Here is a 17,319-nt window from a genome sequence, read left to right as displayed (position 1 = left end):
AGTTATTTAGGTGCTCTCGTTTCAACTCCTTTCCTTTGTGTATCAGTGTGATTGCTGCTCGCTTCTGGGATACAGATAGTTCCACTTTTTCAAAGGCTGACCAAAAAGAGGATAATAACATTTTGTTTATATTACTCCAAAAGAACTTTATGAAAGTGGTTGTTATTCCATCCAATCCTGGAGCAGAATTACTTCGCATTCCCTCAAGTGCAATACGGAGTTCTTTTTTCTGTAATTTCTTGATCAATACTGCCCTTTTGCTCCTCTGATAATTTTGGAATGTCAGTATTTTTTAAAAAAATCGTCCCCAAGAAAGTTATTAAAATTGGTGTTTTTAGTGTATATATGTTACAGTCAAAACGGGAAATCAGTCAATACGGGTAATGACTAAAACTTTTAGTCATTTCCGGAAATGACGGTTTTGATCAGTCATTACTGGAAATGCCTAAAATCTTTAGTCATTACCCGTAAATGACTAAAAATATGCTCTAGACATTACCAGTAATGACTGAACATGAACTAAATGTTCTGAGATGAATCACATTATTACAAAAATTGTGAGTCTTCATAGTTTGCTCCCCCACAATCATCTAATTTTTATCCAATTATGCATGATATTGTGTTTCCATACAATATTTAACATAAGTCAATATTAAACTTAGTAATAATTCAAAAATCAAGCAAAAACACATTAAATTTATTTGGTTGCAAAGGCTATAAAACACACAGAGTGGTAGACACGAAGGTTGCACCCGTGTGTGCGAAAGCCAATTGCTATAAAACGCGCACTAAATGCGTGTACTTCTCAGATCGGCCAATATAAATGCTATATAGAACGCACTCCCTTCGCCATAAAGCGCTCAAACCCCGAACCGCATAATCTCTCAATCTATTCGCAACTCTGATGTTAAACATTTGTCAATCTTTTATTTCAAATACACATTAGATAAAATGAACAGAAATTTGGAATAAAGAAAAGATAAAATGAACAGAAATTTAAAGAAAATTGAATTATCTCTCTCTCTGTCTTTGTCTGTGTCTCTCTCTGTCTGTGCCTCTCTCTCTCTCTCTTTGTCTCTCTCTCTCTGCCTGTCTGTCTGTCTCTCTCTCTGTCTCTCTCTTTGTCTCTGTCTCTCTCTCTCTCTCTCTCTCTCTCTCTTTCTCTCTCCCTCCCCCTGTTAATACCCCTTGCAACTAAACCGTTTTGAACACACACTTTGACGCTGTAATGACAAATACACATTCAATAAATTGAACAGAAATCTGGAGTAGAATAGAATAAATCAATGGAAAATTTAAGTAAATGACACACACACACACACACACACACACACATACACACACACACACACACACACACACACACACACACACACACACACACACACACACACACACACACACACACACACACACACACACACACATACTGGCTGTGTTGATCTACAAACTCTTTCTGTGCTTCAGCGAGTGTGATCGTGAATCATAATTGTGGAAAAAATTCTACAGTTAACAAGAGTTCACATAATGTGTATTGGTAATCGACAGAAAGCCGAGTGAGCTAGTATTCACATTCCGCATTTTCTTGACTAGCAGTCATTTCCGGAAATGACGGTTTTCATCAGTCATTACTGGAAATGCCTAAAATCTTTAGTCATTACCCGTAAATGACTAAAAACATGCTCTAGACATTACCAGTAATGACTGAACATGACTAGCAGTCAGGCAATAAGGGTAAAAAAATATTCACAAAGTTTAGTCATTTACGGGTAATGCCTAAAGATTTTAGGCAATTCTGGTAATGACTGATCAAATCAGTCATTTCCGGAAATGACTAAAACTTTTAGTCATTACCCGTAATGACTGATTTCCCGTTTTGACTGTAACATATATATATGTTAGTAAAGAAGCGGGTTTGTTCCTTTAATATTTCAGACTGACTTGTAATATATTCATTCTCTGTTATTTCTATTATATCTAGTATCTTATTTTTTGCGTGAGCTTTCTCTAAGTTTAGGAAATAACGCGTGTTTTTCTCATCCTCCTCAATGAATTTTATCCTAGATCTAATTTGTGCTCCTTTAGCTTCTTGTATTGTAAATAGTTCTAGCTCCTGCTTGATGTGCTCTCGCTTTGTCACCAATCTGGCGTTACTGGGTTCCAGAGCCAAAAATCTGTCTGTTTCATTTAACTGCTGTTGTAAAAGGGTGTGTTTGTTTTTACTGAGTGTTTTCTTTTCTCTAGAATACGATATGTACATCTCTTTTATTTTTATGTTACATATATCCCATCTTATTTGTGCATCTTCATCACTTGATTCTTCTTCATATTTTTTAAGAAATATATTGATGTTGTCAACTAATGCTTTATCGTGCAGTAGGCTATCATTGAACTTCCAGTATGATGGACCACGCATCACGTGCGTTACTTTGTAGGTCAAGATGACCTGTCGGTGATCTGAATGAGCCACTGACTGTATAATACAATCGCTGGCGTGGTCGACCACTCCACTAGAGGCTAAAATGTAATCAAGTCTTCTTGCTATAAATGAGTTCTTGCGACTCCACGTACATTCGTTACAATCTGGGTTAAAGAGTCTCCACATATCATCCAGCTGACAGTCACTCAAAAAACGTTTAAAATTGTCTATAGCTTTCTGTGCATGATCATCACCACATATTACATCAAGTGAATTTGACAGAACACAATTGAAATCGCCACATACAATAACGTCATCTGTTTCAATCGTTTCAATGTGGGTACTTAACCAACATTACTAATTTCCTTGAGTGTTGGCTAGCCCGGACAAAATATGTATACTCAGACACTTGTGTGACCTCATTTCTAACACTATGACATCATAACATGATGTCATCACCTATTGTCTAGCCATGACTGTGACCAAATCAAACAAAGACATCATTAAGGTTGACCACATCAAGACTTATATTTCGGGATTGAACAACTTCTACAGCAAATATGTCCATGATGTGACTCTGAAAGTTAATGAAAACAAGCCACATTTTTGTCATGTCTGCTGATTATTAACACCAACAATTGTGTGAAATGTGGAGGCTTTTTCTCCCAAAATACCTGGGAAAGTATAAACGTAAAGTATTTACGAACATGGCCCCGCTGTTACCCCAAGAAATGACGGTGGTAAACCAAACTAGGGTCATGTTGGCAGATTATCAAATCCTTGAATTGTTCATAGTTTCAAAACTCTAGTAGAGTGCTGCCCTGTCACGTAGTCCCAAACCAAACAATTGGAAATCCAAAGCATCATCATTATAATCATCCTCATCTCATTAATCATCCAAAATTATAAAAATGTCCTTGCTCTTGTGGCCCTTCATGCCCGGAGCTCTCATGGTGACCTTGGTCTCATTGTTCCTGTTCCATCCTTCCCTGATTAGTACTTCTGCTGTCAGTCTTCAACGTGTGACGTTCTGGGGGGGGTCGACGGAGGGACGTGGTGGCGGTCTGCTCTCTGGAGGGGACGCTCACTTAGTCTGGCTCCGCGACTTCACACTCAATGTCGTTAGTAGGGGGCATAGTAGGTAGTGGGCTGAGTCCGTTAGCTCGGGACAGACCCACTACTGAACACCGTCGAAGTGACTCAGCAGAAGTGCAGTGTCAACTTCCGAGGGTAGCCTACCGCAGCGACCCGACATCTCTCCCTGGAGCGTTTGTAAAATCGACAGGCCTGGCAGCGGATGTAGATAGAGCAGCGAATGCAGGGACGGGGCGGCGTGAGAGTACACCGGAACAAGGAACAGGTGTAAGGAAAAAAAAATCTAGTTCAAAAACGCCTGCAATAACGTCAATGTTAGGTTATTATGAATCGAACATAACCCCCTGTGACCCCAAAACTTGACGACGGTCAAGTCGGGAGTAACCCTAAAAGTGTACAAGGTTTCAAAGCTCTAGCTTCGCAAACATCCGAGATAACCTCAACGTTAAGTTCTTTTAAAACGAACGTGATACCGCTGTGATCCAAACATTTGACAAGGGTCAACCAAACTGGGGTCACTTCGTGAGATCATCAAACTCTAAGAGTGTGCTAAGTTTTAGAGATCTAGCTTGAAAAACATCCGAGATAACCTCAACGTTAAGTTGTTTGTCCATAGAGCCGGAGACATTATATATGAATCCTAATACTCACCAATTGCTCAGGTGAATCAATACAATTACAGAGAATAATATAACACTTAGTTATGTCAATTTCCGTTTAGATGGAATTGAAAAAAGCCTTGCCGTAAGTCACTTTCGTTTCTATAAATGCTTCAGGGAGAATGCATTATCTAAAGTACTAACGTGCACACTTTACAGCAACACCATTATTTTGTATGCTGGAATAAAACTTACTCAATTAATTGAGCAATATATATTTTTAAAATATCAATGATCGGCGATAAACGCAGACGTTGTTCCGATCTCAATTGGTTTCGTTTTCTTCTGTAATGTACGCAAAGTAAACTAACTGACTTCACGCAGTCGACCCCACCCAGTTGTCAATGTGTTGTGATGGAATAGATAGTCGAAAACTTTCCAATTTTTGTCTTTGGAATATCTGATTGAAAATATGTCTTTAGTATGTGGACAAGTCTGTTTAAGTTTGACAGTTGACACTTTTTGTCAATGTGCTCATGTCCCGTAACTCTTACCCAGTATCATAGACGTGCACTATTAAATATAACTAATCAGCACTGCGCACAGAGCTTACCTTCCAAAGGTTTTACTGTAGAGTTACTATGGCTACATAGTTTTGCTTGTCTCGCTCCGTTGACTGATGTCCAAGAAATGATGACTCCACCCGTCTCACAGTCTGCGAATACAGAATAAAGAATGCAGAATCTTTAATTGCTCAAGGTTGGGAATTTGTGATGACATTGCGGTTAAAAAACCCATTTTAATCCATGCAAATACACTAACACACGCATCATATATACAAACTAATCAAAACCAACATTCATTTAAAAAAGGCAATAAATTAAATCACCAAAAGAATAGATGCTTTTACCAAAAGAATTGCTTAGTTAGCAAAAGATATTCCAACAAAAAATGGGATGTTTCCACCCACAAAATAAATTCTTCTTGCAAAAAACCGATTGATTCTACAAACAAAAAATGAGACTTGCACAAGAATTCTCAACAAAAAAACCAATTATTTCAACAACAAAATAGCTACTGTCAGCAAAACATATAAAGTTTAGTGCACTTTCAGAGACAAAATAGTGTCACTCCATATCATAATCATAATTGTACGTCCAAAGAAAGTGAAATGAAAATGATAAAATCAGCGTACAGAGCAGTCAAGATCAGTGTGTTCACTGCCTGATAAGCGCTGGTCTCGACAGCTTTGGGCGACCGCGCTTTCGCTTCTGGCCGATTGGGATGGTCTTGGCCTGGGCAGGGGGGGTGGTCACCTCCAGACGAATCTCCATGCCCATGGAATGATGACACACGTAGCACTTAAGGGACTCCGGACAGTTGCAGAAAAACTGATTGTTTTCGTCGATCGTAATCTTCCACACCGACCTCCGACATGTGGCATACTCCTCGAAGTCAGCCCAGAGCGGTGCGATCATTCAACCTTTTCTTCGGTCTCTCGGATGGCAGTCTTGAGCGCCTTTTCCAGGGTTGAAGATCCCATGAAGATCGTGTTCCCAGTCTTCAGCGACTCAGCTGGTAACGTTGCCCACCGAAACGCTGTTGTCCACATGTTCAGTGTGCGATGTGGTGCTTCGGCAATCTCGGTAAGCTCTGCGGTTACATTTGGTGCTCGTTCCATATACCAGTTCTTTACAATGTCATTCTCAACAACTCCGAAAAATCTTGACATTTCCAGCCTCTCTCTCAAAGTGTTTCACTGTGTTGGAGAATGACTATCCATTTCTTTTGTTGAAACTATATTTTCTTTTGCCTGAAGTAGTCAATCTTTTGCCTGATTATATTTTCTTTTGCCTGAGTATATTTGCTTTTGCCAGTTTATTTTATTTTTTGTTCAGACAGCAATTCTTTTGGTGGATGAATTTTTTTTGTTTTTTGTACTTTAATTCTTTGTCACTCAAGCCATCTTTTCTTTTGGTGAAAGCATCTATTTTTTGCGTAGAACCATCTCTTCTTTTGGTTCATTAAACTAGTGCCTTTAAAAAACAACACTGGGCAGCATAAATTTAAAAAATACATTCACTAAAACTAAAACTATCATTATATACACTCAAAGCTTCCTCGCGTGACAGAAATCGCAGTCGCTGGTAAAAATAAAAGATAACAAATTAAAACATGAACTACAATAAACAATGATATGATGGTCAGCGAGTTATATGACATACACACACCCACACACACATACACATACATACATACACACACACACCTTTTTATGAAGAACACATATTATACTCAATACTAAGCAGTTCAATCCACCTCATGAAAGCAGTTCACTTCACTGTCTCATATCTGGTCAGCCTTTTACATGGGATGTGTGTGTATCAGATTTACTCTCATTGCTTTAGCCCGAAAGTCAATTATTTTAAAAAGCAACTCGAGTAAATCTGATACAACACAGCAAGCAATGTAGTATTTTATATAAAGAAAATGACTGCTTGTAATATCACACACACACACGCATGCACATTCACGCATTGGAACATTTAAACACACACAAGCACGCACGCGCACACACAGACACACACAAGCACGCACACACAGAGACAGATACTGGGGTACAGCGACAAACTTTGGCACATGTGAACGTTTGCATTATGTTGACATTTGACATTTTGAAGAGAGAAAACGAGTGCGTCCGAAGGGAGAGATGCTTGGCGTGTGTTGTGACTTTTACCTTCCTTAATGTCGAGGTCAAGAACGCTGAACCAAATGGTAGTGTTTTTTTGGAGGACCAGGGTCCAATGACAATATGAGTACATTGGGCTGGAACCAGGATAATTTGGACTGGTTAAAACCCCTTCCGGTGGAAGTATGCCAGTGCAGTCTAGAACACACACACACACACACACACACACACACACACACACACACACACACACACACACACATACACACACACACACACGCACAAACACACACACATGAAGACACACATACAGACAAACACACATAGACAGACAGACCGACCGACCGACCGACACACACACACACACACACACACACACACACACACACACACACACACACACACACACACACACACACACACACACATAATTAGCTCATTGTAGTACTTCGGTCTTTAAAATGTATAATGTTTTGAAAACTGCATATGTTGCGTCTTTTGTTTTCTAAACAACGAAGTGACTGTGGTAAGATGAACAAAGCTAAAAAAACAGAGGATTACTGTACTCACCTTTTAACATTTAGTCAAGTTTTGACTAAATTTTTTAACGTAGAGGGGGGAATCGAGACGAGGGTCGTGGTGTATGTGTGTGTGTGTGTGTGTGTGTGTGTGTGTGTGTGTGTCTGTGCGTGTGTGTGTGTAGAGCGATTCAGACTAAACTACTAGACCGATCTTTATGAAATTTGACATGAGAGTTTCTGGGTATGATATCCCGAGAGGTTTTTTCATTTTTATGATAAATGTCTTTGATGACGTCATATCCGGCTTTTCGTGAAAGTTGAGGCGGCACTGTCATGCTCTCATTTTTCAACCAAATTGGTTGAAATTTTGGTCAAGTAGTCTTCGACGAAGCCCGGACTTCGGTATTGCATTTCAGCGTGGTGGCTTAAACATTAATTGATGACTTTGGTCATTAAAAATCTGAAAATTGTAAAAAAAAGTATTTTTTTTTATAAAGCGATCCAAATGTACATTTATCTTATTATCCATCATTTTCTGATTCCAAAAACATTTAAATATGTTATATTTGGATTAAAAACAAGCTCTAAAAATTAAAGATATAAAAACTATTATCAAAATTAAATTTTCGAAATCAATTTAAAAACACTTTCATCTTATTTCTTGTCGGTTCCTGATTCCAAAAACATATAGACATGATATGTTTGGATTAAAAACACGCTCAGAAAGTTAAAACGAAGAGAGGTACAGAAAAGCGTGCTATCCTTCTCAGCGCAACTACTACCCCGCTCTTCTTGTCAATTTCACTGCCTTTGCCATGAGCGGTGGACTGACGATGCTACGAGTATACGGTCTTGCTGCGTTGCATTGCGTTCAGTTTCATTCTGTGAGTTCGACAGCTACTTGACTAAATGTTGTATTTTCGCCTTACGCGACTTGTTCAATGTTCAAATGCAGAGGATTACTATAGGAAGGGAGGGCAAGTCGACCCCTCTAACAAATGCAGCTTATACCTCTCGTCTTTTAAAAAAAAAGATTGTTTTTGTTGTAAAACCTGGTGTGTTCTCTTTCGTGTAAGCGTTGTGTGGAATATGAACGATCCAACTGGCACGGTTTTTAAATAAAATATAAAAGAAAACAAGAGGCGAAGCCTTCAAGGCTCACGTAAGAAATCGACAAACAGTAACACAAACTCAATCACTCCGTCACACATACACACACACACACACACACACACACACACACACACACACACACACACACACACACACACACACACACACACACACACACACACACACAGTAAGCACAGGTGAAACTATGCAAGAAAGCGAGACCCTGGATCTGCCAAGAAGTCTCGGCCCGCTCACAATAACAATGACCGAGACTTTCAGTAATTCCTTTGCGTGACGTCTAACCCTCTTACGTCATAATGTGACGTCTTCAAATAGTTTCTATCACACACGTCGAACACTTTTGACCGAGACTGACGTAATCCATAGACTCGGAAATGTTAAAGTTTCTACCACAGACATACACACATACATACGCACGCACGCACGTACGCACAGACAGACAAAGTTTATCATCGCATAGGCTACACTTACGTGAGCCAAAAATCCTGAAGCATGGACGACTTGCCCTCCATGGAGGGCAACTCGTCCATGGGGGGCGGGTAATTCGTCCAGGTGGAAAAGGTTGTTCATATTACCCAATAGCATCACCTCGACATATGAAATTGACTGAAGTAACTTTTCTGTGTCAGTTTTGTTAATCGGAAGTGAGAATGACGTCATAATGAGTCGGCCTACGTCAGAAGTCGATCGACGTCTTGGCTATGCAGGGAGGGTGAGTATTTGAAGGGATAGATGTTCAAACATCTATACTTATTAGTTGCTCTGGTTCAAAGCGAAGCAAATGGGAAAATATATTTACAAATTGGACTTGTAATTGATTTGTGTCGCCCATTTCAGGTTGCGTGAACGTGAAATAGTTTAATAGGCCTACTAGTATACGCGCACTTCCAATGACGGGAAAGCGCACCCCCCCCCCCCCGGCCCCCCTCTCTCTCTCTCTGTCTCTCTCTGTCTCTGTCTCTCTCTGTCTCTCTCTCTCTCTCTCTCTCTCTCTCTCTCTCTCTGTCTTAATTAATTAATTAATCAACACACAACTTCGAATATTATTTTTTTAAGGCTACGTTCACTTTTATTTCAAATACATACAAATAACTTTTACGGGTTCTTCATCTGACACTATTTCTTGGAGATTAAAGAGTCTACACAGACGAGAGAGTACTATGGACCCATAGTCGGGTATTGTGACCCGGGTCGAGTTACACGACAAAGGGGGGGACGAATTACCCGATCATGGTACTCGCTGAACATTGCTATTTACCATTGTTCCTGGGATAGCCTGAGATCTATAACTTTCGACTAGTTGTTATGAAAGCCAAAGCTTTTTTGCAGATCTGGTGCATTTTACGAATCAGCGGCTCCCATGCACTGACTGTTGTTTTTTTCGTGCAACAATTTTAGAGTGGAAACCATCAAAATTGACAAAGACTTACCGCTTTGCTGGGCCCGTTTATTTCGACATTTTGTTTTCTTCAACTGATTCAGGTTGGGTAACTCTGGCTTATGAAATCGATGATAATCACCCCTGCAGTGTCATGTTCTCAAAATCGAGGGGGGACGACATACCCGAGGGGGTCGACTTGCCCTCCCTTCCCCTACTGTGCTTTGTTGTTGTCTTTTGTGTTCTTGTTTTTCCTGAAGAAGCTTTCCTAAGCGAAAATTCGTATCGTCCTGTGTCGTTCTTGTATCGGTGAGTACAGTAATCCTCTGTTTTGTAACTGTCTTTTGTTTAATCAATCAAGGAAAGCCAACTCTTATGAGACTCGCCATTTATCCCAGCGAAGCTGGAGGTATCCCACGAACGCTATACTGTAATCGACTTGAGAAATGTTCACACCGATAATACATGATAAAGAAGGATTCGTTGTGCCCGATTATGGGCTACAGTTGGAGATGAAAGTTCACCAAAAATTGGAACCATACTGACAAAAATACGGTGGGTAAAATTGGCGCCCCCATATTTTTAGCAAACGCCACCCAAGGCCGCTTTGGACGGGTAGAAATTCTGTACTTTCCAAGTCTATTTGTGTGTGGTTGTTCAAGACTATGGATAAAGCTCGCGTGAGAAGATTACGTCACGGTCAAAAGTCTTTGACGTCAATTAATGCATCATGACGTCATGCCTCCCTGTAGTCTTTTTCTCTCGCGGTGTGTGTGTGTGTGTGTGTGTGTGTGTGTGTGTATGTGTGTGTGTGCGTGCGTGTGTGTGCATGTGCGTGTGCGTGTGTGTGTGTGTGTGTGTCAAGGATCGCTTTTGTCAAGAACTACTGACTTTGATGATTTTAATATTAAGTGCACGTTTTCCAGAGGTTGTGTTTTGAGCTGATACCAGGCCGCTCTTTCGTGTGTGTTCTGTAGTAGTCTCGACCAGCTCTCGAGCGATCCGTCTATGTTAGTTAGTCGCGTTTACGTCAAGACAAGCAGATGACGTAATAAGAGAGAGAACGCGTCATGATATTGGGTTCCATGGTGGGCGGTTACCTGAGCTAGCAGCTGACTAAAACCAGCACCGTAATTTAGAGTGCTAAAACGCCCTTGAGAGGGGTAAGTGTTGTTACTGGATATTTGGTAGACTAGATGCAATTGTCATAATTATTCTTCTTGGTAAATACCATTGACTGTGTGTGAATGTGAATGCATGGTACGACTGCGTATTGTTTATAAATACCTGTTCATTGAGGTTAGTCTGAAAATGACTTGATGAAGTTTATAGTTGTAAGAAAACAATTTGCGTGAATCAGAATAGACTCTTAGGATACACTGTACCTGTGCAGTGTGTAACCTGGGGAGGGAGAGCGCCGGCACGTCGAGTGCGCGAGCAATACCTGTCAGTATCACTATCAGGAACTCTGGGCAACGGCTGTGATGGTGTGCAGCGTGTAACCTGGGGAGAGAGAGCACCGGCACGTCGAGTGCGCGAGCAATACCTGTCAGTATCACTATCAGGAACTCTGGTCAACGGCTGTGATGGTGTGCAGCGTGTAACCTGGGGAGGGAGAGCGCCGGCACGTCGAGTGCGCGAGCAATACCTGTCTGTATCTTCTGAACGTGTGATATAGCGTATTTTGTGTTATTTGGATTGATGTATTTGGTAGCTTGTATGTATCTTCTGAACGTGTGATATTGCGTATGTTGTATTATTTGGATTAATGTATTTAGTAGCAGTATAAATGTGAAATGTGATCTCTTTTTAGTTGGCCTTATCAAAGAGTATGTATGCGTTTGTGACAGTGTGTAAGAAAGACTGAGAGAGAGGGAGAAAGAGTGTGTGTGTGTGTGTGTGTGTGTGTGTGAATGTGTGTGTGCATGAGTTTGTGTGCATGTCTGTGTGTGTATGAGTGTGTATATGTGTTTGTTTGTAAAGGTGTGTGTGTCCGTCTGTCTATGTGCGTATTTGTTTGTTTGTTTGCTTAACGCCCAGCCGACCACGAAGGGCCATAATTATCAGGGCGGTGCTGCTTTGAGATATAACGTGCGCCACACACAAGGCAGAAGTCGCAGCACATGCTTCATGTCTCACCCAGTCACATTATTCTGACACCGGACCAACCAGTCCTAGCATGCACTAACCCCATAATGCCAGACGCCAGGCAGAGCAGCCACTAGATTGCCAATTTTAAAGTCTTAGGTATGACCCGGCCTGGGTTCTAACCCACGACCTTCCGATCATGGGGCGGACGCCTTACCACTAGGCCAACCGTGTATGTGCGTATAAGTGTGTGTTTTGTGTGTATGATATTTGTGTGAGTCAATGTGTGTGTGTGTGTGTGTGTGTGTCTGTCTGTTTGTATAAGAGAGAAAGAGAGAGAGAGAGAGAGAGTGTGGGTGGGAGTGTGTTTGTGCGTGTGCGTAAGTGTATGTGTGTATGTATGTGTGTTTGTTTGTAAAGGTGTGTATGTCCATCTGTCTATATGTGCGTATGGGGGTGTGTTTTGTGTGTATGAAGTGTGTGTGAGAGAGTGAGTGAGTGCGTGTGAGTGAGTGTGTATTTTTGTACGTGTGTAACTTGAGGCATGTGTGTGTGTGTGTGTGTGTGTGTGTGTGTGTGTGTGTGTGTGTGTGAGAGAGAGAGAGAGAGAGAGAGAGAGAGAGAGAGAGAGAGAGAGAGAGAGAGAGAGAGAGAGAGAGAGAGAGAGAGAGAGAGAGAGAGAGAGAGAGAGAGAGAGAGAGAGAGAGAGAGAGAGAGAGAGGTTTGTCTTTCGCTGGGGTATGCAGTGCCTTGGCGTTGGGCATCTACTTAATTGGATAACAATCAATTTAAGCTATCTACTGTCTGCCTCATTATAGACACTGAAGAAAGTGACATGCATTGTTTTACATTTTGTTCCTCGAAAAAAGAATTGGATAGAAAGTTGTTATTTTTGTTACGGTTATTCTATTTGGTACTTGTTTGAACTAGTCAAAAACAATCTTGTGGGGGTATTTGTCGGAGAGCTGGAAAACAAAGAGCAGAAGAGGCCTTTGAGACTCCAGTCAAAGTCGGTGACAGTCGGACGAGTACTTTTAAACACATGTGTGTAATGCTACTCCGATCATAAACGTTGGCTCCACAACACTTGGTCATGCAAGTCTGATATTATGCAATTTTGTCTGCAGATATAATTAGTGGCATTCGGCATCAATAATTCCGGTATGTACCGAGCAAGTTTGGTGCAAATAGGTTTGTATTCAAGTGTGTAGCGTGAACACACAAAAAAACACGAAAGTTGACGTGAAATCCATTGTGTTAGCTTACTTTATGGACTGAAGACCATGGCCATGTTATTTTGATGACAATGCTATTGTGACGAACTTATGTTCCGTTTGAACTTTCGTGGACAATTAAACCACATTTAAACCTGTATCGGTAACCATCAGCGATCCTCTTGCATTGGTGACAAAACCGATTCAGATACATTCGACTGTGGCAAGCGTATACTACCAACAGACTGTGGAAAGCGTATACTACCAAAAGACTGTGGCAAGCGTATACTACCAACAGACTGCAAAATGTGTGTCTTTACAGGAAACTAACCTTCATGACTGAAGACACTGATATTAAATCCTGAACGTTGCACAAAGTCAGATGCTGATTCCGGGGTTTGAACCACGAGACTGACGTAGAAGAACTCGTCCTTGATAGCTCTGACTGCACATCATAATGCGCAGCATAAGGAAGGCCTTTGTGTGCACAACATACACATCTATTATTGGCGTGTATGCATTAAATTAATGTCGATAGCATAAGAATGGTTGATTCAATGTCGTTGGAATAACAATGTCTAAAAAAAAAGGCTATCATCATTCATATCCTTACGCTGCGTCATCAAATATTTGGATAATTCATCATACATTGTAGAAACAACGACAATGATGCATACATCGTTTTTGACTCACATGCGAAGCAAAAGTGAGTCTATGTACTCACCCGAGTCGTCCGTCCGTCCGTCCGTCCGTCCGGACGTCCGTCCGTCCGGAAAACTTTAACGTTGGATATTTCTTGGACACTATTCAGTCTATCAGTACCAAATTTGGCAAGATGGTGTATGATGACAAGGCCCCAAAAAACATACATAGCATCTTGACCTTGCTTCAAGGTCAAGGTCGCAGGGGACATAAATGTTGTCTAAAAAACAGCTATTTTTCACATTTTTCACATTTTCTCTGAAGTTTTTGAGATTGAATACATCACCTATATATGATATATAGGGCAAAGTAAGCCCCATCTTTTGATACCAGTTTGGTTTACCTTGCTTCAAGGTCAAGGTCACAGGAGCTCTTCAAAGTTGGATTGTATACATATTTTGAAGTGACCTTGACCCTGAACTATGGAAGATAACTGTTTCAAACTTAAAAATTATGTGGGGCACATGTTATGCTTTCATCATGAGACATATTTGGTCACATATCATCAAGGTCAAGGTCTCTTTGACCCTTATGAAATGTGACCAAAATAAGGTAGTGAACCACTAAAAGTGACCATATCTCATGGTAGAAAGAGCCAATAAGCACCATTGTACTTCCTATGTCTTGAATGAACAGCTTTGTGTTGCATGACCTTGGATGACCTTGACCTTGGGTCAAGGTCACATGTATTTTGGTAGGAAAAATGTGTAAAGCATGTGAGTCGTATGGGCTTTGCCCTTCTTGTTCATAATAAAATCCACCCGAAAACATTTGATCTGCTTTGCACGGACACAGACAGACACACACACACACACACACACACACACACACACACACACACACACACACACACACATAGACATACAGACAAACATACCTAGGAAGACACACATCGCATTTCGCCTTCGTGAAAAGCAATTCGTGTAAAACTGGTATGACACAGCTGGCCATGTGGTATTCTTTTAATAAGTTATTTTTTGTTTTGACTTTAACTTGTTTCTTCTTCGTTTTACATTTAGTCAAGTTTTGACTAAATGTTTTAACATCAAGGGGGAATCGAAACGAGGGTCATGGTGTATGTGTGTGCGTGTGTGCGTGCGTGCGTGCGTGTAGAGCGATTCAGACCAAACTACTGGACCGATCTTTATGAAATTTGACACGAGAGTTCCTGGGTATGATATCCCCGAACGTTTTTTTCATTTTTTTGATAAATGTCTTTGATGATGTCATATCCGGCTTTTCGTGAAAGTTGAGGCGGCACTGTCACGCTCTCATTTTTCAATCAAATTGGTTGAAATTTTGATCAAGTAGTCTTCGACGAAGCCCGGACTTCGGTATTGCATTTCAGCTTGGTGGCTTAAAAATTAATCAATGACTTTGGTCATTAAAAATCTGAAAATTGTAAAAACAATTATTTTTTTTCTAAAACGATCTAAATTTACGTTCATCTTATTCTCCATCATTTGCTGATTCCAAAAACATATAAATATCTTATATTCGGATTAAAAACAAGCTCTGAAAATTAAATACATAAAAACTATTATCAAAATTAAATTTCGACAGCGACTTGACTAAATGTTGTATTTTCCCCTTACGCGACTTGTTTTTCTTTTGGAGGAAGGGGGTGGGTGGGTTGGTGAGGCATGAGTGGTATATTTCCCGAATAAAACTATAACTTCTCCTTCGTAGGTTCAAGGTTTCATATACTCTTTAAAAACGGCTTGTACCATAATATCTTTACAATTAAATGGATATATGTTCTGATAATGCAGCTCAGTTATGCAGAGCTTTAGATAGTATGCCTTACTATGTTATGCCCTTATTTCTACTAGCTAGCTGTGTACAGGAAGTGCATACGTCATGTTTTTAACAATTGTGAAAACACAACCGTTGTTATAATCTTCACTGTTTTATATCTCACATTTGTAGTGTCTAAAGCCCATGGAGCCACACAGTGTTTGCTGCTCGCCTGCAGAGTTGCTAAGCAGCAGTGCTTCAGCCGAACACATTCTTCCAGAATGTCTCGGTGCAAGGTCTAGGTGGGGTACATACACGACCGTGCTGCACAACCATCATCAACATCAGTAGCAGCATCACTGCTTCATCATTATCATCATCATCATCATCATCATCATCATCATCATCATCATCATCATCATCATCATCATCATCATTATCATCATCATCATCATCATGTACTCCTGAGGAGGGTGTTAGTTTACTAGTAGGCTATCTGTGAATGTGTATTCGTCACTGTCAGTTTTGCTCTAGAACGAATTTTGGAATCTCAGATGAAATTTTCGGAAGAAATTAGGATGGTAAGATCCTGACATCGGTCCGATGAAACAGTACTTTTCAGGATTTCTTAATATAAAAAAAAGTAAGCTTGGGTACGGATCCTCAATAAGAAAATGTATACATTTGTCATCATTTTCATGAGTTTTCATTCATATCCAGCCGGGAAATAAATCTCATGTTCCCCATGCAATAAATCGAGGTGGTGAACGGGTTTGAGCTTTCAGGCGAAACGTGAATTGTCAAAGTATGAGCCAATCAGGCTGATTTATTGTATGTGTGGGACCATCGCGGCTTTGGATTCGTGTTTCCGAGGACAACGACTGTAAGCATTCACTCTCAAAATCCCAATCAATGTTGATAATTACCGTGGCGACTCATGGTCAATTTGCGACTTATATCTCTGTGATCACAAAATCCACAACGAAAGGTTATAAAACACTCAAAAGAAAAGAAATATGCTCAAGACTTACTTAACTCACACATATGATCGCAGTTCTGTACATTTTCAGACTGAAAGAAAAGCGTCAACAAGCTACGTTTGACGTCACAGATAAGCTTGACGTGTTATCTCGAGCTATTTTGACAATGCATGCTTTGCAGCCCGGAGTGGGATTCTAAACAAATCGTCTCCTTGTGGGTTATTGTGTATTTTGTTGCACTAACAAAATGATGACAAAACCAATGTTTGGTGGCTTGTCAACAAACCAGCTTTTTTGTGTGTTCCGAGGGGACCAGTATGTCTTTTGTTTCATCTTTATCGACCAAGGCCAAAGGTAAAATGTAACGATGTTAAAGGTTTCTTGAAAACAAGAGAGTGTTTTGGTATTAAAACATCGATCTATGTTGAGGTTGTTCATTTTGGACTTCTCGTGTTATTTAAAAGTTCACCGAATAAAATTAGAGTTGCAGTTGTATCCTGCCTAGTAATCAAATTGGAGAATAATCAAGAAAAAATTGCAGATGAAGTTCTGCCTGGCCTGCTACTAAACCTGTTATTTGACAACAGTCTGAAATGCATATAAAGTAAACTGAGTTAGCCAGACTAAAAAACGGTTCAGAATTCAAACGTACATCCCGTCCTTTTTAGTCGGAACCACCCATTGGCAGATGTATTTAAATCCAGGCTCCGTGTACGTGTCAGGGTAGTTAGGACTGTGTATGTAATAGGTGTTATCTTCCTGC

General features: G+C 40.4%; 1 protein-coding gene across 1 annotated transcript in view; it reads right to left on the bottom strand.

The window, feature by feature from the left end:
- The window catches only part of LOC138974545 (uncharacterized), a 60,274-nt gene that overhangs the window by 7,806 nt on the left and 35,149 nt on the right, over positions 1–17,319 (bottom strand). Inside the window, exons 12-16 of the mRNA XM_070347261.1 lie at positions 17,209–17,319; positions 15,761–15,900; positions 13,469–13,582; positions 6,851–7,000; positions 4,727–4,828 (exon numbers count right to left, since the gene is read on the bottom strand). The exon at positions 17,209–17,319 is cut by the window's right edge and continues 16 nt beyond it. Coding sequence (XP_070203362.1) covers positions 4,727–4,828; positions 6,851–7,000; positions 13,469–13,582; positions 15,761–15,900; positions 17,209–17,319 — 617 coding nt within the window. The remainder of the gene's footprint in view (positions 1–4,726; positions 4,829–6,850; positions 7,001–13,468; positions 13,583–15,760; positions 15,901–17,208) is intronic.

The sequence above is a fragment of the Littorina saxatilis genome, linkage group LG8 (assembly GCF_037325665.1).
Source record: "Littorina saxatilis isolate snail1 linkage group LG8, US_GU_Lsax_2.0, whole genome shotgun sequence".
NCBI classification, from domain to species: Eukaryota; Metazoa; Mollusca; class Gastropoda; order Littorinimorpha; family Littorinidae; genus Littorina; species Littorina saxatilis.
Note: the sequence above shows the minus strand (reverse complement) of the source record. Positions and strands in the feature narration are given on the sequence as shown.